General features: G+C 48.0%; 1 protein-coding gene across 3 annotated transcripts in view; it reads left to right on the plus strand.

Moving 5' to 3' along the window:
• The window catches only part of PPP2R5E (protein phosphatase 2 regulatory subunit B'epsilon), a 203,081-nt gene that overhangs the window by 166,402 nt on the left and 11,594 nt on the right, over positions 1-25,085 (plus strand). For 2 of the 3 annotated variants that reach the window (XM_077464361.1, XM_077464360.1), the window contains exon 13: positions 3,791-3,892. In XM_077464361.1, the coding sequence (XP_077320487.1) occupies positions 3,791-3,892 (102 nt within the window). The remainder of the gene's footprint in view (positions 1-3,790; positions 3,893-25,085) is intronic. The other variant, XM_077464362.1, reaches the window with a different exon arrangement.

Raw genomic sequence — 25,085 nt, forward strand, 5'->3', positions numbered from 1 at the left:
CTCTTCTCTCTCTCTCTCTCTCTCTCTCTCTTTCCCCCTCTCTCTCTCTCTCTCTCTCCCCCCTCTCCTTCTCTCTCTCCCTCTCCCTCTTCTCTCCTTCTCCCTTCTCCTCTCCCTCTCTCTCTCCCTCTCTCTCTCTCCCCCTCTCTCTCTCTCCCCCTCTCTCTCTCTCCCCCTCTCTCTCTCTCTCTCTCTCTCTCTCTCTTCCCCCCTCTCTCTCTCTCTCTCTCTCCCCCCTCTCTCTCTCTCTCTCTCTCTCTCTCTCTCTCTCTCTCTCTCTCTCTCTCTCTCTCTCTCTCTCTCTCTCTCTCTCTCTCTTTCTTCCCCCCCCCCTCTCCCTCTCTCTCGTCCTCTCTCTCCCGCTCTCTCTCTCTCTCCCGTCCCTCCCTCTCTCTCGTCCTCTCTCCCTCTCCCTCTCTCCTCTCTCCTCTCTTGTCTCCCTCTCCCTCCCTCTCCCCTCCCTCTCCCCCTCCCTCTCCCCCTCCCTCTCCCCCTCCCTCTCCCCCTCCCTCTCCCCCTCTCTCACTCCCTCTCTCACTCCCTCTCTCACTCACTCACATCCCCTCTCACTCACTCACTCACTCCCCTCTCACTCACTCACTCCCCTCTCACTCACTCCTCCCTCCCTCCTCTCCTCCCTCACTCCCTCTCTCACTCACTCACTCCCCTCTCACTCACTCACTCCCCTCTCACTCCCTCCCCTCTCTCACTACCACTCATCATTGGCTCACTGACTTTGAAAGCAGCAGGAGCCAATGGTGCCGCACTGCTGACTCAGCTGAGACAGCAGTCCCTTTTACTTGGGGCTCAAGATGGGCTCAGGTAAGAATTGAGGGGGTGCATAGAATGCATTAGATAGGTTTTTGTATTTTTTACAAGGACTTTAAGATCAAAAGACATTGATGGCCACTCTTGAAGCCTTCACCTTTTTCTGCTTAACCACTGGAGGGTCAACTTAGGCTTGTGTTTAGGGTCATTGTCGTGCTGAAAGTCCAAGATCATCCCATGCGCAGCTTTTGTGCAGAAGAACGCAAAATTGTCTGCTAGTATTTTCTGATGACATGCTCACCCCCCCCACCCCAAACATCAGTGAGCCACTACCGGGATTCACAACTGGGATGGTATCCTTTTCGCTATAGGCCTTGTTGACCCCTTTCCAAACATATCACTTATGCTTGTGACCATAACGTTTTTTGGTTTCGTCACTACCGATTACAGTGTGCCAGGAGCCATGAGGCGCGTTAAGGTGTTTGGTATGTTGTAACCAGCTTTTTTGTGGCATTAGCACAGTAAAATACTTATTTTTGCCACTCGACCATGCAACTTTTTGTTCAAGTATCGTATTGTGCTCCTTGAAACTACCACACTGTATTTTTTTTTTTCCCAGAGCAGTCTGTATTTCTCCTGAAGTTACCTGTGGATTTTTCTTTGTATCCCAAACAATTTATCTGGCAGTTGTGGCTGTAATCTTTCTTGCTCTACCTTACCATGGCTTGGTATCAAGAGATCCCTGAATCTTCCACTTCCTAATAAGTGATTGACAGTACTGACTTGAATATTCAAGGTTTTGGATATCTCTTAAATTCTTTTCCATCTTTATAATGTTCCATTACCTTGTTACGCAGGTGTTTTGACAGATCTTCTCTGCTCCCTGTGGCTCAGTATCTAGCCTGCTTTGTGCATTCACATGAGAGCTACAACTCATTGACTGTTTATACACAGACACGGATTACAATTTAAAAAGCCACAAATGTTGGAAATTTACCTTTTTTTTTCTTTTTTTTTTTTTTTTTTTTTTTTTTTTTTTTTTTTTTTTAATTTCCATTTTAACCTGTGTGTCACCTTGTGTGTCTGTACCAAGGCCAAACATTTCAGGGTATGTAAACTTTTGATCAAGGCCATTTAGGTGATTTCTGTTATGATTTAAAAGGAGCCAAACTACTATTTGTGTAATAACAAATGGCTTCATATGATCACTATCTTTTAAGTGATTGTAAAATCTCCTTTTCCTATAAAAAATAAACAAACATGTTATACTTACATGCTCTGTGCAGTGAATTTGCACAGAGCAACCTGGATCCTCCTCTTCTCGGGTCCCTCCTTCTGGCCCCTCCCTCCTTTAGTGCCCCCACAGCAAGTAGCTTGCTATTGGGGCACCTGAGCCATTTAGACACGGAGCACCGACCCGACCGAGCCCTGACCCCTCTCCCCTGAATAGCTAGCCGACTTTGACTGCAGCAGCAGCCAATGGGGCCACTTCTGTGTCTCAGTCAATCAGGAAGGAGAATCTTGGGTGTCTGAGACACAGTGGACAGAGAAGGACCTCAGGTAAGTATTAGGGGGGCAGGGGGGGGGGGGGCGCTGCTACACACAAAAGGCTTTTTAGCTTAATGCATAGAATGTATTAAAGTGGTTTTTAAACCCTCACTTATACCTGGTGAAGTGAACATAATCACCCTACATAAGTTTTACACGCATATCTGCTGCCTTCAGCTTGCTATTTTCTTTAGAATTCTAACATCTTGGTAGAGTTTTACTTATTCAGCAGTAGGAGTGTGTACTTGGCATACACTAGGACACAGCTGATTGGAGGAAAAGCACCCCCCCCCCCATTCCCACATAGGTAGGGTAGAGGTGCTGTGACAAGACAAGCTCTCTGTTAATCTATTTATAGCACCTCCCACAACATAAATTTTAGGCTGGTTTTATCTTGGTTGATGGAGAACTCATGCTGATAACAGAGCAAGGATGGGACTTGGTGCTTTGGAGAGGGATAAGTAAACACTACAGATATATATGCCCAGGTCATATTTCATGAATAAGGTTTACATCCACTTTAAAGCGGAGGTCCACCCTAAAGTTGACCTTCCGCTCATTGGAATCCTCCCCACCTCCGGCACCACAATTGGCACCTTTCAGGGGGGAGGGGGTGCAGATACCTGTACAGTACAGGTATCTGCACCCACTTCCGGGATAGCTCTCTGCGGAAAGGGGCGTAGATTCACGCCCCTTTCCATAAGTCCCCCGCTGCCTGCTGGGAAACACACAGATCCCAGAGGCAGCGGGTCCATCCTTATTGCGCAGCGCGACTCGCGCATGCGCAGTAGGGAACCGGGAAATGAAGCCGAAAGGCTCCACTTCCTGATTCCCATACCCAAGATGGCGGCGGCAGCACCCGAGAGACGATCGAGAGATCGGCTTCGGGTGCCGACATCGCGGGCGCGCTGGGTGGGTAAGTGTCCTTATTTTAAAAGTCAGCAGCTGCAGTATTTGTAGCTGCTGGCTTTTAAAAAAAAAAAAATAATAAAATAACGGCGGACTCCCGCTTTAAATATGACAGTTTTTTGGCATGAATATTTTCAATATTGGTGCCAACATTTCACAATTTCTGCTAGGGTATGCAAACTTTTGAGCACAGCTGCATCCATCATGACCAGCTGGGTAGTGCAAAAGTTCACTTACACTTTAGCAGGTATACCAGCCATATTGGTGGACCGTCATTATAACTGCTGCCTGATCATAGGAGCTGAAAGGTTCACAACTGCATATATTTGCCCGAAAATGTGCAGAATTGTGCCCATGTGCACTTGTAAAGTCTTAAAAGCATTCTGACCTATGTATTGCAGCATTTATTTGATGGCACCTCAAGCAATGCCGGAACCTTATGGCAAAGCAGTGTAGATGTACATTTGTTGTGTTGTAATGCTGAACATCAGTTAAACAAAGTACATACAAATAGTATCTCAGTATATTGCCTTAATTCTTTGTATTCCATTTGTTCTTTCACCAGGGCTATCGTTGCTCTTGTCTACAATGTGTTAAAAGCGTTTATGGAGATGAACAGCACTTTGTTTGATGAACTGACCGCCACATACAAGTCAGATCGCCAGCGGTAACTTTTTATAACTTTTTGTTAGCACAGATAATAATTTATATCCTTTTCTCAAAGTATATCTAAACCCAAGAACACAATGTAATATATTGCAGCTTTTCGGTCATTAGATCTGGTGGTTGTATTCTGTTTTATTTTTTTAGTCAAGCCAAGTACATTTTCTGCAAGTACAAAACAATACCCGTTGATCCTGCCAGAAATTGTCCTTGTGACTTCCTGTGTACTGAATTGAAACCTCAAATAATAATATCAACTTTCCAAGTTGAACTGTGAGCTAAACCGGCTTGGGTGACAATGCTGCTCTTTCATAGATGTAGTGCAACCAGTGAACATTTTTCATTTTGGAACAGGGGTTTCTAGCAGGTTCACTATGTAAAAAAACAAAAACAAAGGAAACGGAAGCCTAATAAAAGAAACAATTGCAGCCACAAGATCTACAGACTGTTAGGCTGCAATGTTTTGGGGTGTAGATACACGATGGAGAATGTACAGGTGCATCTCATAGAATTTTAAAATATCATCAAAAAGGCTTATTTCAGTAATTCAATAAAAAAAAAATTAAACTCTTATTTTATATAGATGCGTTACACACGGAGTGATATGTTCAAATAGAGAGAACCCAAAATTCAATGTATCAGAAAATTGGATTACATAAAACCAATAAAATGGATTTTTAATACAGAAATTTTGGATTACTGAAACGCATGTCCATGTACAGTATAGCATGAACTCAGTAATTGGTCGGGGCTCCTTTTTGCATGAATTACTGCATCAGTGCAGCGTGGCATGAAGGTGACCAGCCTGTGCCACTACTGAGGTGCTATGGAAGCGCAAGTTGCTTTGATAGTGGCCTTCAGCTTATTTGCATTCTTGGGTCTGGTGTCTCTTGTCTTCCTCTAGACAGTGCCTAACTATGGGGTTTAGGTCAGACAAGTTTGCTGGCCAATCGAGCACAGTGATACCATGATCATTAAACCAGGTTATTGGTACTTTTCACAGTGTGGACAGGTGTCAAGTTCTGCTGGAAAATTAAATCAGCATCTCCATAAAGCTGGTCAGCAGAGGGACTCTGGACTTGATAAAACACAGTGGACCAACACCAGCAGATGACACGGCTCCCCAAATCATCACAGGCTGTGGAAAATGTTGCTTTTCATTTGGAAATCAAGGTCCCAGAGTCTGGAGGAACAGTGGAGATGCACAGAATCCAAGTTGCAATAAGGTTCAGTGTGAAGTTTCCACAGTCTGTGATGATTTGGGGAGCCATGTCATCTGCTGGTGTTGGTCCGCTGTGTTTTATCAAGTCCAGAGTTAGCTCAGCCATCTACCAGGAAATTATACAGCACGTCATGCTTCCCTCTGCTAACCAGCTTCATAGAGATGCTGATTTCATTTTCCAGCAGGACTTGGCACCTGTCCACACTGCCAAAAGTACCAATACCTGGTTTAATGATCATGGTATTGCTGTGCTTGATTGGTCAGCAAACTCGCCTGACCTAAACCCCATAGAAAATCCATGGAGTATTGTCTAGAGGAAGATGAGACACCAGACCCAAGAATTCGGATGAGCTGAAAGCCACTCCGTAACACCTCAGCAGTGCCACAGGCTCCATGCCATGTTGCATTGATGCAATAATTCATGTAAAAGGAGCCCCGACTAAGTATTGAGTGCATACTATATTGTACATCACAATACTTTTCAGTAAGCCAACCTTTCTGTGTTAAAAATCCTTTTTCTTTTATTTGTCCTATGTAATCTAATTTTCTGAGATACTGTTTTTTTGGGTTTTCGCTAGCTGTAAGCCATAATCATCAAAATTAACTGCTTGAGGACCAGCCGCCACAGTTATACTGCGGCAGGTTGGCTCCCCTGGGCGAGCCATCGTAGCTGTACTTCGGCCGCTTTAAAAAGCACTAGGGGGCACCTGCGATCGCTCCTGAGAAGCAGGACGGAGATTTGTCAATGTAAAGAGGCAGTTATCCATACTGTCAGGGGCGAGGAGACTGATCAGTTGTTCCTACTGCTTAGGCACAACAACCGGTCTCCTCCCCCAGGCAGTCCCATCCCCCCACAGTTAGAAACACTCCATAGGACACGCGTTTAACCCATTGATCATAGCAAAAAGTTAAAACTATATTTTTTTTTTCTAAATTGACGCTTTTTTTTTTTTTCCATTTATAGCACAAATAATAAAAACTTCAGAGGTGATCAAATACCACCAAAAAGCTTTTTTGTGGGGGGAAAAAAGGAGTTCAACTTTGTTTGGGTACAACGTTGCATAGCCGCGGAATTGCCAGTTAAAACGATGCAGTGCCATATCGCAAAAAAATGGCCTGGTCATTAAGGGGGCAAATATTCTGGGGCTTAAGTGGTTAAAAGAAATGCTTGAAATATCGCTCCATGTGTAACACATCTATATAAAATGAGTTTCACTTTTTGAATTGAATTAATGAAATAAATTACCTTTTTGATGATTTTCTAATTTTGAGCTGCACCTGTATAACCACCTCCCAGTTTTTTTTTGTTTTTTTTCCTACAGTACAGGACACAGGCGGGTTCAGAGACTACTGGGTTAGAGGTGTGTACATTCAGATGGTTTTACAGTGTGAAAGAAATGAAAAACTGAGGACACGCATAATTCCTCCTACTCCTAGAAATCCTCTGTTGGATGGTATCGTTAGGTGCTGAATGTATCTTCTCCTACGAGCATTATTTGTTAGTTACACTTTGGCCTGGGTGTACTGGAATTCGCCCAAATGGCTGGCTTCTGTTGAAGGGGCATGACCAATAAAGCTCTGCTGACCGTTTCCTGATCGAAATTCAGCCAGTAATAACTTACTCAGCGCCCCCCCCCCCCCCCCCCCCTCTCTCACCTGTATGGGGTTTGTGCGTTTTAGCTATGGTCCTGGTTCCGGTGTGGGGGGGGTCCCAAAAAGGTGCCTGAGATATTTTGCTGTGTTTGAGGCAGCACTGTTGCTTTCACCGCATGATGCTGTCCGGTGGCCATTTTGGATGGGGGCAGAGGAGGTTCCCCTTGTGAGCTTCAGCGGCCATTTTCTGTAGGTTTTCCCTATTCAGATCATTGGCGGCCATTTTCTTGAAGCCTGAGCGCTTTTTTTTTCACTGAAGCTCTCTAGTGACAGCATGCCATGTGCTATCACATGCTGTTTCCTGTGTATACAGAACGCTGAGCAGCCATTCCCTGAGCGCTGGTGCAAGCTCTGCAGATTGCTTCAGCGCTCTTTTCTACTGCTGCTGCCGGTGCAGCCTCTTCACTCTGCACTTGGGTAACCTCCTGGGGACTGCAGGCCCGGCTAGTAACCGACACAGAACTCCTCAGGGTGGTGAGTCTGGCGCTAGGACCCCCCCCGGCCAGCGGCAGCATTGGGGTTGGACCTTCATTGTCCTAAGTGCCGTTTCAGGTGGCAGACAGTTTAGGGTCAGCATGGCTTCAGAAACTGGTGTTTCTTCCCCCGAAATCCAGGCTATTACACCCGGGTCACCTGCGGATGGCGCTGTGCCCATGGACACCCTGACGGCGGTCCTTAACTCATTTATTGCTAAAATAGAGGCGGTGCGTGAGAGGAAAGGTGCGCTGAAAAGGCCCCTGTCCCCCGTCCTCTGGGGAGAGCTCTGATGCAGACTCGGGCCCTGCTGCGGCTGTTGACCCCTGCTCTGACCTATCAGACGAGGCTGACAGGACCAGTCGGAGAATGAGGATGATTCCCCTTCCGGGTCCGGGCGTGACAAAGCACTGGTTGGAGCACTTATCACAGCTGTGCGTGATGCCCTGAAAATCCAGTAGCCAGCGGATCCCTCTGCTGATGTATCGGTCCCCTTTGGGTCCCGCAAGCCAGCACGTTCACCTAAGGTGTTCCCGTATTTGACTTATTTTGACAAGTTCCTCTACAGGGAATGGGGTCGGCCGCAAAGGACCTTTTCGGTCCCCAAAAAACATGGCGGTGTGTTACCCCTTTGATCAAAGCCTTCTCAAGAAATGGTTGGCTCCTCCGATCGTGGACCCCCCAGTATCCAGGTTAAATAAAGTAACCACGATCCCGGTAGAGGGGACTCATGCATTCAAGGATCCCACAGACAGGAAGGCCGAGGCAGTGGCTCGTTCCTTGTTTACGCTCGTGGGGTCCGCCATACGACCTGTACTGGCATCTGCACTTGTGTCAGACACTGACTGAGTGGACAAAACTTTTTGCACCGCGAATTGGGAGAGCAGAAGGCTTCTCCTGTCTGCGTAGAATTGGCGGACCAACTAGTGCAAGGCCTCAAGTACGTTTGTGACGCGTTCCTGGATACCCTCCCTTTGTTATCCAGGGCTTCAGTGTTAGCTGTGGTGCTGCGGCGCCTGATTTGGTTAAAATGCTGGTCTGCTGACCAGGCATCTAAGAAAGCCCTGACGGATCTTCCCTTCCTTGGCAACCGGCTCTTTGGAGCCTCATTGGATGACATTATTAAAAATGCCCCCGGTGGTAAGAGTACCCTACTCCCGCAAGCCAGGAAGCCTAAGGGCCCTCTTTTTCCGCTCACAATCTTTTTCGTCCAAACGGGGCTTCTGCGAAGCGTCTCCAGCCCAACAGGATGGCCACGGACGGGCAAAAGCGTCCCTGGCATCGCAAGCCTGCGACAAAAAGTGCTACCGCATGAAGGTTTGCCCCCACCCATGTCTCGGGTGAGGGGTCGCTTCGGGAGTTTGCAGCCCGGTGGTCCTCCGATTATCCGACCAATGAGTCTACGATCTGATTTCCACAGGCTACAAGATAGTTTCTCTCTTGGCCGCCAAACAGATTCTTCCCCTCCAGTATACCCGTGTCCCCGGTTCGCCGGGAGGCCCTGTTGGGGGCGGAAAGGGACTTGCTGAGTTGAGGGGTGATTGTACCAGTTCCGGAATCAGAACGCTTCCAGGGCTTCTACTCAAATCTGTGGTTCCCAAGAAGAAAGTGGTACGTCCAATCTTAGACTTAAAAACCCTCAATCACTTTGTAAAAGTGCAGAGGATCAGGATGGAATCAGTTCGCTCAGTAGTCGCTGCACTCCATCAAGGGGACTCCCTGGCGTCCTTGGACATCCAGGATGCGTACCTGCACATACCCATATGTCTGCAGCATCAAAAGTTTCTGCGATTTGCAGTTGGGGTAGCCCACTATCAGTTTGTGGCTCTGCCATTTGGCCTGGCATCAGCCCCCCAAGTCTTTACCAAGGTATTGGCTCCAGGTTTGGCGTTGCTCTGACAACGCAGGATCGCGATCGTGAGATATCTAGACGATCTTCTCCTGAGAGCATCTTCCGCCTCAGAGTTGGAGGAGGATGTTGCGATCACCATGCAGACTTTGCAAGAATTTGGGTGGCTGAACCTAAAGAAGCCGGTGGTTATACCGTCCCAGCGTCTGGAGTACCTAGGCTTGCTGCTGGACTCCAAGGAAGCGAGAGTCTTTCTCCCTTCAGACAAGGTGCAGACCCTCAGAGCTGCGATCAAACTACTGTGGAATTGCGAGTGGTCGTCACTTCGCTTTTACATGCGAGTCCTGGGACTCATGGTGGCCGCCTTTGAGGCCGTGCCATATGCCCAGTTCCACACCAGGGTCTTGCAGAAAGATATTTTGTCAAAATGTGACAAATCTCCGTTGTCCCTGGGTCGCTTGATCCAGGTGAGTCAGTCTGTCAGAGACTCTCTGCTATGGTGGCTGAGATCCCCGGTGATTCAGTCAGGAAAGTCGTTACTACCTCTCAATGAGCAGTGATCACAACGACGCCAGCCCATCTGGCTGGGGTGGAGTGATGGGGATTCAGTCGGCTCAGGGCCTCTGGTCGACAGAAGAATCCAAGTTGCTGATCAATCTGCTCGAATTGAGAGCGATCAGGCTGCGACTCCACACATGGTCGTTGAGTATTCAATGTCGTTCGATCAGGGTAGTCGGACAACGCCACAGCTGTGGCATACATAAATCACCAAGGGGGAGCAAAGAGCTCAGCCGCTGCTCGGGAGGTCGCTCTCATACTTCGGTGGGCAGAGCGACACATAACGGCCCTGTTGGCCATTTACATCCCGGGGGTGGAAAATTGGCAGGCGGACTATGAGTCGACAGATGCTGGACCCAGGAGAATGGGCATTGGATCCGGAGATATTCAGGCTGCTGTGCCTGAAGTGGGGCACACCAGATGTGGATCTATTGGCTTCCCCTCTCAATCGGAAGGTGCCAAGATTCGTGTCCAGGACAAGAGATCCGTGGGCAGACGCGTCAGTGGCTCCGTGGGATCAGTACCAGCTGATCTACGCCTTTCCTCCACTGAAGCTCTTGCCACGTCTGCTTCGCAGAGTGGAAGCCAAGGGGATTCCAGTAATCCTGGTTGCCCCAGATTGGCTTCAGCGTCCTTGGTACGCAGACGTGGTGCGTCTGGTGGCAGACGCCCCCTGGCGACTGCCGCTGCGAGAGGACCTCCTATCTCAAGGTCCAATCTTCCACCCTGCTTTACCATTGCTGGCTTTAACGGCATGGCTATTGAGAGCCATGTGTTGAGGACCCGGGGTCTGTTGGACTCGGTGATTCCAGCTAGGTTGAGGGCGCGGAAATATTCATGGAAGATATATCATCGTACCTGGAAGGCCTACATCTCCATGTGTGAGGAGAAAGGATGGCATCCAAGCTCCTTTTCTATATGCAGGATCCTGCGGTTTCTTCAGCAAGGAGTAGACCAGAAGTTGGCGTTAAGCACCATAAAGGGGCAGATTTCAGCCTTGGCAGTCTTTTTTTCAGCGACCCATGGCGTCTCACTCATTAGTGAGTACCTTTGTTCAGGGGGTACAACATGTAGTCCCTCCGGTGCGTCCACCGTTAACCCCATGGGATTTGAACCTGGTGTTGTCGGCGCTTCAAAAACAGCTGTTTGAAAATATCAGGGAGATTCCCCTGTTGACTCTTTCCCAGAAAGTTGTCTTTCTAGTGGCCATCACATCGGCCAGGAGGGTTTTGGAATTGGCAGCCTTGTCTTGCAAGTCGCCTTATCTGGTCATCCACAGGGATAAGGTGGTGTTGCATCCGCAACCATCCTTTCTACCGAAGGTGGTCTCGGCTTTTCATATCAATGAGGACCTTGTATTACCATCGTTGTGTCCTAAGCCGGAGCACCCCAAAGAGGTGGCCCTTCACGCTCTCCATGTGGTTAGGGCTCTAAAGGTGTACTTGTCTGCCACGGCTCTCTTTCGGAAGTCAGACTGTTTGTTTCAGTGGCTGGTCCAAAGAAGGGTATGGTGGTCTCGTCGGCCACCATTTCCAGGTGGATCAGACAGATTGTAGTCCAAGCCTATGCCTTGAAGGGGCAGGTGCCCCCCTTTCCGGTCACAGCGCACTCTACAAGAGCAACCGGAACGTCTTGGGCCTTCCGACACCAAGCGTCTGTCGCTCAGGTGTGTAAGGCGGGGACCTGGTCGTCTGTCCATACGTTTACCAAGTTCTACAAGGTAGACGTCAGTGCATCGGCTGATGCCTGTTTTGGCCGCAAAGTTTTGCAGGCGGCCGTGTAGTTGCAATTTTATATATGCAATTGAGATTTTTTTCGTGTTTTTTTTTTTTTTTTTTTTATACAATAAAAACGCAGTACCGTTTCGTTAATGCACGGTTGCATTACTTCCGCAATGTTGCGGTCTTGGGGATCACTCCTGTTGAGGATACCCGGTTATATGGTGGTGTTTTTTCCACACACTGCTATTTTTTTTTGTGGGTTTCGTTTCACTAGTCCCCACTTGTCATGGTGGATGAAGTGTTTATGCTGTTTTTCACACCCCTTGTTTGGCACTGCTTGGGGACGTCCCATTTAGTTACAGAGAGGATCTGTGTCGGTCGGTGAATATAAGAGAAAACAGGATTTTTGTACTCGCCGTAAAAACCTTTTCTCTGTAATTCACCGACCGACACAGCACCCACCCCTCCTTTTCTCCGTTATACTGCTTGTTGACGTACTGAAGCTGCTGGGGCAGCAGGGAGGGTTGTTGGCACAGGGTCCGCCCCCTGGGTGGTAGTGACAATTCTGTGTATTGTTACAATTTTGCCTAGTTCTCCTAGTGGCAGGCTAACAAACCCATTTAGTTACAGAGAGGAGCTGTCGGTCTGTGAATTACAGAGAAAAGGATTTTACGGTGAGTACAAAAATCCTGTTTTCTCAGCACTATCACCTCTGCTAGGAGGTTTTCGGGTTCATCAGGTTGTGGTTCACACCTATTTGGCAAAGGCTACGTTTCCTCCTCTTTGAAGGCCCATTCTACTAGATCTGTTTGAGTCCATTTTGAACTTTTTAACATCTAGCGGCTGTGTTGAAACTGTAAGGGTTCCACTTGGGCTTCAGTTGACGCTTTTACTGGGTGGATGTTCAGACCTCGGCTGATGCTGCCTTATGCAGCAAGATGCTTCAGGTTTCTGTTTGATTCTTGTCTGGACCCTTTTTTGGTGGATATTGGGGATCTGTTGTCTGGTTTTATTGCAGTTTTACCCCCCCCCCACCCCCACAATGATATTACTTTGGGACATCCTAGTAGTCTCTGATTCTGCTTGTGTACTGTAGGAACAAGAAAATTGATTTTTACTAACCATTAAAATTGATTTCTTGTACAGAACAGGACAACCTCCCCCCACACCCTTTTATTTTTTTTTTTATTTTTTTTTTTGCCTTTGTCCAGTCACCTTAAGGTACCTGCCTGTAATATAGTCCTTCCTGGATATGCTTGTGTCCTGTACTGTGCTCCAAATTGACTTTACATGTAAATCAAAAATCACATTTTTTATTTTTTTTGGAAATGAGATCAGGTTGTAAATGTTATCAATGTATGTGTTTTCAAAATCTTGTTTGTAACTATATCATTTTTGTATTGTTTATACATATGACACCTCTATTTGCTTATGATACATGCAGGTTGTACTTCGACTTTGCAGTGCTACACAGTGGTTGTATTACACTGCTCCTTCTCACAACACTTTTCTGAGGCCAACAAATGACATGAATACACTTTGTACAGCATTTGTGTTCTGTCAGCAGCAACTTAAAATTGACCTAAATTCAGACTTGCCATCTTATAGGGTACATCTAGAAATGTTAACTGTATCTAAGCAGCATGGATTTATCCTATTCATCCTATTCTGTATCTGTAATGTGAGATCATCAAGGACACTGCTGCCTCTGGCTCTCTGGCTTCTAGTCTAGTGAGATTTGGGGTTATCCTTACTGCTTACTGTTTTCCTAAGGATTGCTAGAGGGGAAGCTGTACCTGATTACCTGCAGTGCACAGATCTCCCTGCTTCTTATTTCTGTGGATTTCGGCCTTTCTGCACTTCTCCAGCTTATTGAGCATTACTCCACCAGTCATCAGCACATAGATCTGACATAAAGAAGCAAACACCTGCTCCTCCACCACAGTAGCCCTTTCAACAGAGAGACAATGTGGAATAAGGAAGCCTACTGACAATACTAGCGACTAGTTCCTGTCCTCGTCTTGTCTTTCCTGTGTCCAGAAAAAACGCATCATCCTAAATCGTTCACTATTTTGGTACCTTAGCCAAATAATCCAGCAGTAATCAAGTTTAGTCCTTTCAATGCTGTAGATTACTTTGCCTGTGTAGTTGGCTGCTGTGTGGAACACATAGTTGCTCTCGGCAGCTCCTCCGTCATGATGCTGCGTACACTCTGCTCCCCCACTCCTGATATCAGCAGGAGAGGTAATTACAAACCTGGATATCCTCAGGACTCTCCACAGTCACTATACATTACGGTCAAAGACATTTTTCCTGGTGATATTTTTTACTGTGGAAATAGCCAAAGGTGAATAAATGGAAGGTCTCAAACCTAACCGTGTGACCCTTATTTTGTAATTGGTGGCTGTTGCCCCAGTTAGCAGTCAGTTCTGTTTTCTAAAACAGCTGCTTCCTATGCCTTAGTGATAGCATTATCCCAAGTGATTAGCCTTAAACCCAATCAACTGCATAACATATCAGTGTCTGGTTTTCATGTGTTCAGTGCTGCTTTACATAGAGGACAGCCTATCTCACTGCATGATCATCAAACTGTTCACTTGACAGTCAGGCTAGTATTAGGAAGCACAAATCCAACCTCAGCAACCTTTTCAAATGGTTGTATACCCGGTTTTTAGAATTTTACTGACAGTTAAGCCTACAATAAGGCTTACCTGTAGGTAAAATGCATATCTCCTAAACCTGTACAGTTTAGGAGATATTCACTTTGTATGCAGTCGCTGACATCAGCGGCGCATGCGCTGTGAAGGTCCGGCAGACGCTGTAGGACCTTGTCGGGAAGAAGACTCCCACGCGCATCATCGTAGCTCCGGCCACTCACAGCACCGGAGCTGCGAACCTGTCAGCAGCTTGTTTTCATGTAGACAGGCCTAGACAGCCAGATTGGTCATCTGGTTTCTCAACACAGATTTGGGGTTGACTTGCACTCAAACCAAGTTAGCTTGATGCCAGATCACTTACCAGCATGTTTTTGGTTTCAGGGTGAAAGGAGAGCAGGTAAATTTGGAAATATCCAACACAATTGATGCAGGGTCAAAAGGGGGGGGGGGGGGGGGCAGGGGCTATCCTAGAACCTTAGCTAGAGGACAAGAGCACTAAGCATTCTTCCACCAATCTACCTAATGTTTGCTTACCGTGATTCAATAATGGATTATGTAGAGTGGAAAAGCTAGTTCCTCTGGTATGGTTGTACTGCCCTGTAGCCTCATTCCCATGGTCAGAGGAACAGGGGAAGTCCCTATGATAAAAATTCTAATCTTTTCCTGTTCTATCCAAAGCTTTAAAGGACTTCTACCTAAAGCTCAACTCTAGCCAAAACGTATTATTTTTTTTATTTTATTTTTTATAAGCGTACTCTGTCAATGTTGTTGCTGTCCTTGACCCTGTTAGAGGGATTTCACCTTACTGTTGCTGTGGTAGCAGGAGAAAAACAAGAGTTTATGTGGGCCAGATAGACCCCAACAATAATCTAACCCTTACCCATTTTTCTGAACAAAATTGTTTTTTGTTTCCTTTCCTTTTGTTTTCCAGTCTGTTTGCAGTGGGAAAGACTTCTCGCCACTTCCTGTCTCGACAAGTAGTGAGGAGAAATCTCTTCCATGGCCTCTCAGTCCACAGAAAACTTGTGCCAGGAGTTGTTCATTCCTCACTCTGTCCAAACTTTAGCTGGATTTGGGCTTTTACATGACTGTTCTGTAGTTATAAGACTGTATTTAGAAGCTAATTACTTGTGTATCATTGTAACAATGTAAAGGAACAAGTATTGTATTTTTCTTTGGCCTACCATTTCATTCACCATCTAATTCTGCAGCTTACAGTGAAAACCAGGAGTATGTGGTAGCAGTTGGCCAAAGAACTGTTTTTCATAATTTCATTAATGAGGTTCATTATTCTTTACATCTGAGAAAGATGAGAGCTGCAAATGGCAGAACATAGTGTGTGATCTGTACCATGCAGAGTAATGATGCATGGGTTAAGCTGACTTTACAGTAGATGTGCTGTGCCAAGTCCACCAATATTAGGCTGTTGCCATTTGTTTATTTACCAGCACATGCAGGAAGGTACAATGACTTGATGCAGGACAATGTACTTTTACAAAAACAAAAAATATAGGACTTGCATAAGGGTGGGTAAAAATTGTGCAAACCTCAAATAGAGGGCTTAAACGTTAATTCATAGGTCTCATAGAAGATCAAGCAGTGGTAAGTGATGTCAATCAAGCCAGAAAAATCCTCCACCATCAGTGACCACAAACAGCCACTTACCAGATATCCGTGATCACTAAAGTAAAAGCAGTCAACAAGTGCAGTAAAACTCAGTAATTGGAGGCCAGACTCCAGGTAGAATCAATCATTCGGTTCATATAACTTGTTCCACTTCCTCCAGTATTCTGGTCAATTCACCACCAGGACTGTAGTATATCTCCCAAAACATACAGATCATAGAGATGCAGGACCATCTCATATTGGAGTAAACTCGAAAAAACAATATTTAAAGTGGTTGTAAATAGTGATGCACCGAAATTTCGGCCGCCGAAACATATCGGCCGAAAATGCCCTTTTAGGCAATTTGCCGAAAGAGAAAAACGGCCGATAATGGAGCCGAAAATGGGGCGTGGCCTGGGTGGGGGCAGGCTCCGCCCCCCGCCCTGGTGACGCCCATCATGGGGGGTGTATAGCGCAGGAGAGCCGCCTCCGCCGCTTGTTTGATCACAGCGCCGGGAACATCACAGCTTTCATTTCAATAGCTGTGTGTTCCCGACCGCGCGCCGTCACACGCAGCCCCTCCCCCTTGTCTGGGCACTTAGACAGATCATCCGCAGGATTGGACGGATGATCTGTCTATCAAAGTGCCCAGACAAGAGGGAGGGGCTGCGTGTGACGGCGCGCGGCTGGGAACACACAGCTATTGAAATGAAAGCTGTGATGTTCCCGGCGCTGTGATCAAACAGGCGGCGGAGACGGCTCTCTTCCCTACACACTGGCTGCAAAGGGGGGGGACACACACTGGCTGCAAAGGGGGGGGACACACACTGGCTGCAAAGGGGGGGGACACACACTGGCTGCAAAGGGGGGGACACACACTGGCTGCAAAGGGGGGGACACACACTGGCTGCAAAGGGGGGTACACACACTGGCTGCAAAGGGGGGGACACACACTGGCTGCAAAGGGGGGGGGGGACACACACTGGCTGCAAAGGGGGGGGGGACACACACTGGCTGCAAAGGGGGGGGGACACACACTGGCTGCAAAGGGGGGGGGGGACACACACTGGCTGCAAAGGGGGGGGGCACACACTGGCTGCAAAGGGGGGGGACACACACTGGCTGCAAAGGGGGGGACACACACTGGCTGCAAAGGGGGGGACACAAGGGGACACACTGGACGCAAAAGGGGACACTGGCCTGCAATGGGGGATGCCTCCTGTACCACGTCCTCTGTCTCTGACCATCTCCTGTACCATGTCCCCAGTCTCTGACCACCTCATGTACCATGTCCCCAGTCTCTGACCACCTCATGTACCATGTCCCCAGTCTCTGACCACCTCATGTACCATGTCCCCAGTCTCTGACCACCTCATGTACCATGTCCCCAGTCTCTGACCACCTCATGTACCATGTCCCCAGTCTCTGACCACCTCATGTACCATGTCCCCAGTCTCTGACCACCTCATGTACCATGTCCCCAGTCTCTGACCACCTCATGTACCATGTCCCCAGTCTCTGACCACCTCATGTACCATGTCCCCAGTCTCTGACCACCTCATGTACCATGTCCCCAGTCTCTGACCACCTCATGTACCATGTCCCCAGTCTCTGACCACCTCCTGTATAAAAATATTTTTTAAAAACAGTCATTTTCGGTATCGGTGCTGTTTCGGTTTTCGGCCTAGTGTATTTTTCATTTTCGGTATCGGTTTCGGCACCAAAAAACCCATTCGGTGCATCCCTAGTTGTAAACCCCATTCATAAAATTTAAATTAAGCACCTGCAGTATTTCACAAGTGTGATTATACCCCTCACATTTTTGGAAATATTTTATTATCTTTTCATGTGAGAACACAGAAGAAATGACACTTTGCTGCAATGTAAAGTAGAATGTAAAGTAGTGAGTGTACAGCTTGTAGAACAGTGTACATTTGCTGTCCCCTCAAAAGAAACACACAGACATTAATGTCTAAACCGCTGGCAACAAAAGTGAGTACACCCCTAAGTGAAAGTCCAAATTGGTCCCATTTAGCCATTTACCCTCCCCGGTGTCGTGACTGATTAGTGTTACAAGGTCTCAGGTGTGAATGGGGAGCTGGTGTGTTAAAATTGGGTGTTATCGCTCTCACTCTTACTGGTCACCGGAAGTTCAACATGGCACCTCATGGAAAAGAAATTGGAGAATCTGAAAAAAAAGACTTATTGCTCTACATAAAGATGGCCTAGGATATAAGAAGATTTCTGAGACCCTGAAACTGAGCTGCAGCATGGTGGTCAAGACCATACAGCAGTTTAACAGGACAGGTTCCACTCAGAACAGGCCTTGCAATGGTTGACCAAAGAAATTACGCGCACGTGCTCAGCATCACATTCAGAGGTTGTCTTTGGGAAATAGATGTATGAGTGCTGCCAGCATTGCTGTAGAGGTTTTAAGGGGTGGGGGTCATCCTGTTAGTGCTCAGACCATACGCCGCACACTGCATAAAATTGGTCTCCACGGCTGTCCTCCCAGAAGGGAGTCTCTTCTAAAGATGATGCATAAGAAATTCCACATTTTGAAGACAAACACATTAAGCATAGGGATTACTGGAGCCATGTCCTGTGGTCTGAGATCAAGATGAACTTTTATTTGTTTCAGATTGCATCAAGCTTGTGCGGCGGCAACCAGGTGAGTAGTACAAAGACAAGTGTGTCTTGCCTACAGTCAAGCCTGGTAGTGGGAGTGTCTGGGGCTGCATGAGTGCTGCCGGCACTGGGGAGCTACAGTTTGAGGGAACCATGAATGCCAACATGTACTGTGACATACTGAAGCTGAGCATGATCCCCTCCCTTCAGAGACTGGGCCTCAGGGCAGTATTCCAACATAACGACCTTAAACGCACACCTTCAAGATGTCCACTTCCTTGCTAAAAAAGCTGAGGTTAAAGGTGATGGGCTGGCCAGGCATGTCTCCAGACCCTAAACCCTATTGAGCATTTGTGTGGCATCCTCAAATGAAAGGTAGAGGAGCGCAAGATCTAACATCCACCAGCTCCGTTTGTCATCATGGAGGCGTAGAAGAGGACTCCGTTGGCAACCTGTGAAGCTCTGGTGAACTCCATGCCCAAGAGGGTTAAGGCAGTGCTGGAAAAAATAATGGTGGCCACACAAAATATTGACACTGACATTTTCACTTAGGGATGTACTCACTTCTGTTGCCAGTGGTTTAGACATTAAAGTGATTGTAAAGCTTTGCTTTTTTTTTTTTTTACACAAACATATACTTGCCTCCACTGTTCATTTTGCACAGAGTGGCCTGATCCTTGACTTCTGGGGTCCCACGGCTCCTCCTCTCATCAGATAACCCCCTAGGAGAAGCGCTCTCCCAAGTAGGACTCGGCCCTGCTCCCGGCACCTGCATCATTGGATTTTAATGACAGCAACAGGAGCCAATGGCTGCGCTGCTATCAATCCAATCAAGAGCCGAGGACTCTGGGCAGAGAGACAGCGCATCTCTGCCATGGGAAATTCCAGGGCTCAAGTAAGTAAAACGGGGCTGGGGGGCTGGTCACTGCCCGGTGTTTTTTCACCTTAATGCACAGGATGAATTAATGTGAAAAAACACAAGGGTTTACAATCCCTTTTAATGCAGGGGTGTCCAAACTTTTTTCAAAGAGGGCCAGATTTGATGAAGTGAACATGCATGAGGGCCGGCTATTTTGCCTGACATTCTTAGAACCATTAAAATTCGGTCTAAGTGTGTTTGTCCGAGCACTAATACACTGTCCAACAATAAGCTTGACTTTGTTGGGCTCGTTCCCGACACAGACGAATGCTGTGCTCTTTAGGGGTACCGTTAATTCTTAATGGTAACCCACACATTGGAAAACGTGGGGTGCTTTTTGTGCAGTGCAATTTAATAAAAAATAAAATACTTCTTTCCCTGCATTTTTGTGGGTAAGGAAGCCCATTGAAATGAATGGGCTGCCCTACACGCAGCACACAACCACACCGATGTGAACCAAGGGCTTGTTCACATGTCAGGTTGGAGGGGCAGTAAAACCACATGGTTAAGAAGTTTTTACTACCCCCAACTTCTCCCCCTTTATCTGCAGAGGGAGCAGCTGGGGGTGTACACATGCTGTGGCTGCAGCTGGAGGTATATCCAGGATGAATGGGCCTGCACTGCAACTACCCCGCAACTGTGTGGATTGCACAGTTGCGATATAGTGATGCTGCATTTACGGGCTTAAAACAGGTGGTGAGGAGGCAAAACATACAGACAGACACACGTGCAGGCAGACGCGTGCATAAAGCCCCTTTAACACTAATCTAGCTTTTAGCACAGTACTGTACCTTTCCAGCTTCCTCATTCAGCCAGATACTGCACTGTAGTGGGAAACAGAGAGCACAGCACACTCCCCTGCCCTTTACTTTCACTTTTGAGGCTGATGGAGATTCTCAGTGCTGGGGGATCAGGCTCATCTAACAGCTCTGATCCCGCAGCACACTGGTTGAGAGAGGCTAGTTTAGATAACCAGGTGGGCCATTCAAAACCGGACCGCGGACCGGACTTTGGACATGCCTGCTTTAATGGCTTTGTTGCGTTATTTTGAGGGGACAGCAAGTTTACACTGTTATACAAGCTGTACAACTCATTACTTTACATTGTAGCAAAGTGTAATTTCTTCAGTGTTGTCACATGAAAAGATATAATAAAATATTTACAAAAATGTGAGTGGTTTATTCACTTTTGTGATATACTGTATGTCTGTAGTGTTTACTTGCCTCTTTCCAAAGCTCTAAGCCCGGGTTCACACTGTAGTTATGTCAGACATTACATGTGATTTGCACCCTCACTGCAGTGCAGTGGTGTGCGATCTGATTCCTGTCCGAATCCACAGTTCGCACTGCAATCTGTGAACCCATCAGGGGGTGTGATTAAAATTGTATTTACATGCAGCGGTTCACAGAGGGCATTGTGAATTGTCTTCAGGAGAGAGGAGATGCGGAAACTGGCACTGAAATCGCGCTGGTTCCCGCATCACTACAGTGTGAACCTAGGCTAAGGGGGTTCTTTACTAAAGGCAAATCTCACCTTGGATGGGGTCTGCGCTTGGGTGTCTGTGGGCTCCCTGCTGAGTGTCTGGCGGTCTGCACATGCTGATCGCCATAGCGCTGTTCTGCCGCCATTTTCTGTCTTTTTTCACGGTTGTCCTTCTCTTTGTACAGTTGTTTTGTCAACCATGTTTGGTGTGACTCAGTGGGAAGCATTTTCAGGAACCATTTTACTGTAGTTCGGTGGCCATTTTCCCTGTGATTATGTCCTTTATACTGTACGCCCGGTGGCCACTTTGTTGTAGCCCAGTGTAGTTTTTATGCTCAGCGCTGGTCCCTGAGGCTCAGAACAGAAAGTTTTTTTTCACTCCGAACACTTGGGAGCTGACACAGGCTGAACGGCGCAGAACTCGGTCAGGGTGGTGCGTCCTGCGGTGGGGGCCCCTCAGCCTGCAGCAGATAGGAGGGTGGGACTATGCACCTGTCCTAAGTCACCAAAGGTGGCAGACAGGGTGGGTCAGCGTGGCTTCAGAAACTGGTGTTCCCCCAAACTCCCGGCAATTGCAACCGCCTCGTTTGCTAACAGTACAGTGCCTTTGGACGCTTTGTCGGCAGTCCTTTAGACGTTTGTTGCCAGGATGGAGGCGGTGCGTGGGCACAAAGGTGGTAAAAAGTGGGCCCTGCTCCCCGTTCTCCGGGGAGAGCTCTGGCACAGACTCGGGCCCCGCTGAGGCTTATGGCCCCTGCTGTCGTTTCGGATGACGCTGACCAGGACCGATCAGACAGTGAGGATGAGTCACCGTCCAGGTCCACGCACAACAAGGCGCTAGTTGGAGCACTTATCACAGCTGTGCGTAATACCCTGAAGATTCAGGATACAACAGACCCTTCTGCTGAAGTAGCGGTCCCTTTTGGGTCCCGCAAGCCAGCCCGCACACCTAAGGGTTTTCTGTATCTGACTTATTTCGATGCGGTCTTCCCCATTCCTTATATATGAACGTAACGGACATTTTCAGTCCCAAAAAGTATGGAGGTGCGTTAGCCCTTTGAGGAGAGCCTTCTTAAAATATGGTCGGCTCTTCCGGTCCTGGACCCCCCCAGTATCCAGGTTAAATAAAGTAACCATGATCCTGGTAGAGGGGACTTCTGCGTTTAAGGACCCCGCGGACAGGAAGGTCGAGGCAGTGGCCCGTTCCTTGTTTACGATTCTGGGGTCAGCGATGCCTCAGCACTTGTCAGACACTTACTGAGTGGGCAAAACTTTTGCACTGTGAATTGGGGGAGCAACAGGATTCTCCTGTCTGCATGGAACTAGCAGACCAGTTAGTGCAAGGCCTTAAGCATATTTGTGACACGGCCCTGGATACCCTTCCTCTGTTATCCAGAGCTTCAGTGTCAACAGTGGTGCTGAGGCGCCTGATCTGGCTGAAATGCTGGTCTGCGGACCAGGCATCTAAAAAAAAAAAAAAAAAAAAAAAAAAAAAAGCCCTCACGGACCTACCCTTCCTTGGTGAGTGGCTCTTTGGAGCCTCGTTGGATGACATCATTAAGAATGCCACAGGTGGGAAGAGGTACCTTACTCCCACAGACCAGGAAGACTAAGGAGCCACGCCGTAGGCAATGGCCCTCATTTTCCACTCATAAGCATCTTTTTTGTCCGCCTGGGGCTTCAGCTAAATGCCCCCAGCCCGACAGGATGACAAAAGTGTCCCTGGAACTGTAAGCCTAATAAACCTGCGAGCAAAAGTGCTAACGCATGACTGTTTTCCCCCAGCCGTCACACTAGTGGGGGGTCGCCTTCAGGAGTTTGCAGGCCGGTGGGCCTCTCAGCTGTCCGACCAATGGGTCTGCGAAGTGATTTCCTCTGGCTACAAGATAGAGTTCCTCTGTTGGCCACCAAACAGATTCTTCCCCTCCAGCATACCCTTACTCCAAGCTCGCCGGGGGGGTCCTTATGGGGGTGGTAAGGGACCTGCTAAGTCGCGGGGTGATAGTGCCTGTTCCAGAGCTGGAAGGGTTCCAGGGGTTCTACTCCAATCTGTAGTCCCCAAAAAGGAAGGGGTACGTCCAGTCTTGGACCTAAAAGCCCTCAATTGCCCTGTGAAAGTACAGAGGTTCAGAATGGAATCAGTTCACTCAGTAGTCGCTGCACTCCATCAAGGGGACTCCTGGCGTCTTTGGACATCCAGGATGCGTACCTGCACATACCCATATGCCTCCTGCATCAGTTTTCTGCGATTCGCAGTTTGAGAAGCCCACTACCAGTTTGTGGCTCTCCCTTTTTGGCTTTGCATCAGCACCCCGAGTCTTTACCAAGGTATTGGCTCCAATTTTGGAGTTGTTGCCAGATCGTGATCGTAGGTTACCTAGACTATCTCCTCCTAAGAGCATCTTCCGCCTCAGAATTAAAGGAGGATGTGGCGATCACCATGCAAACCCGGCAAGATTTTGGGTGGCTGTGGACCCTAAAGGCGGTGCTTATACCGAATCAGCGCTTGGAGTACCTAGGCTTACTGCTGGACTCCAAGGAAGCAAGAGTGTTTCTCCCTTCAGACAAGCTGCAGACTCTCGGAGCTGAAACTATTGCTGAACTGCAGGTGGTCATCGCTACTCTATGCGAGTCCTGGGGCTCATGGTGGCCTTCTTCGAATCGGTGCCGTACGCCCAGTTTCATACCAGAGTCTTGCAGAAGGAGATCTTGACGAAATGGGACAAATCTGTTATCTCTGGATCAGCAGATTCGGGTGAGCCAGTCTGTCAGGGACTCCCTGCTCTGGTGGCTGAGATCCCCAGCACTTCGGTCCAGTAAGTCATTCCTACCTATACATTGGACAGTGATCACAACGGATGCCAGCCTGACCGGCTGGCGTGGAATACTGGAAGTACAGTCGACCCAGGGCCTCTGGTCAGGGGAGGAATCCAAGTTGCCGATCAACGTGCTCGCACTACAAGCGAACAGGCTATGCCTCTCCACATGGTCGATGAGACTACGAGGACGTTTGATCAGGATCCAGTCAGACAATGTCACGGCAGTGGCATGTGTCAATCAAGGAGGAACAAGAAGCTCAGCTGCTGTATGGGAGGTCGCTCACATCCTTCAGTGGGCAGAGCGACATGTACCGACCCTATCGGCCATTTGCATCCCGGCAGTGGAAAACCGGCAGGCGGACTACCTAAGTCAACAGATGCTGGACCCAAGAGAATGAACTCTGCATCCGGAGGTGTTCAGGCTACTATGCCTGCGGTGGAGCACACCAGATGGGGATCTCCTGGCTTCCCATCTCAATCGGAAGGTGCCGAGATTTGTATCCAAGATGAGAGCCTTGGGCAGACACGTTGATGGCTCCGTGAGTGACTGATCTACGCCTTTCCTCCGTTTAAAGCTACTTGCACGTCTGCTTCGCAGAGTGGAGACTGAGGGGATTCCAGTAATTCTGATTGCCCCAGATTGGCCTCAGCGCCCCTGGTACACCGACCGGTACACCGACCAGTACACCTGGTTGCGGACGCTCCCTGGCGACTATCGATGCGAGAAGACCTTCTGTCTCAAGGTCCGATTCTCCATCCTGCTTTACCATCGCTGGTTTTAACGGCATGGCTGTTAAGAGCCAGGTGCTAAGGAACCGGGGCCTATCGGACTCCGTGATTTCAACTATGTTGAGAGCATGGAAATCTTCTCTGAAGATATATCATTGTACCTGAAAGGCATACATCTCTGTGTGAGGAGAAAGGATGGCGTCCACGCACCTATTCAATTTCCAGGATCCTGCTGTTTCTACAGCAGGGAGTAGACCAGAAATTGGCTTTGAGCACCATTAAAGGACAAATATCAGCCTTGGCTGTCTTTTTATTTATTTTTTTATTTTTTTCAGCGACCCCCTGTCTCGCGCTTTTATTCACTGGGTCCGACGTGTAATTCCTCCTGTGCGTCCACCCCCGTCGGATCTGAACCTGTTATCGGAGCGTCAGAAACCATCGTTTGAGAACATCAGAGAAATTCCTTGTTGACTCTTTCCCAGAAAGTGGAATTTCTAGTGGCCATTACATCGTCAGGAGGGTTTCGGAACTGGCGGCCTTGTCTTGCAAGTCGCCTTATCTAGTTATCTGTAAGGATAAGGTGGTGTTGCATCTGCAACCTTCTTTTCTGCTGAAGGTGGTTTCAGCGTTCGACATCAATGAAGACATTGTGTTACCATCTCTGTGTCCTAAACCGACACATCCTAAGGAAGTGGCCCTTCATTCCTTGGACGTGGTCCAGGCTCTAAGGGTGTGTTTGTCTGCCATGGCTCCCTTTCGGAAGTCAGACTCGTTGGTCGTTTCAGTAGCTGGTCCGAAAAAAGGTATGGTAGTCTCGGCCACCATTTCCAGGTGGATCAGACAGATAGTGGTACAGGCCTACGCCTTGAAGGGGCAGGTGC

This window comes from Lithobates pipiens, unplaced genomic scaffold (assembly GCF_037356315.1).
Source record: "Lithobates pipiens isolate NorthernLeopardFrog02 unplaced genomic scaffold, aLitPip1_a1.2 Scaffold_30, whole genome shotgun sequence".
Lineage (NCBI taxonomy): Eukaryota > Metazoa > Chordata > Amphibia > Anura > Ranidae > Lithobates > Lithobates pipiens.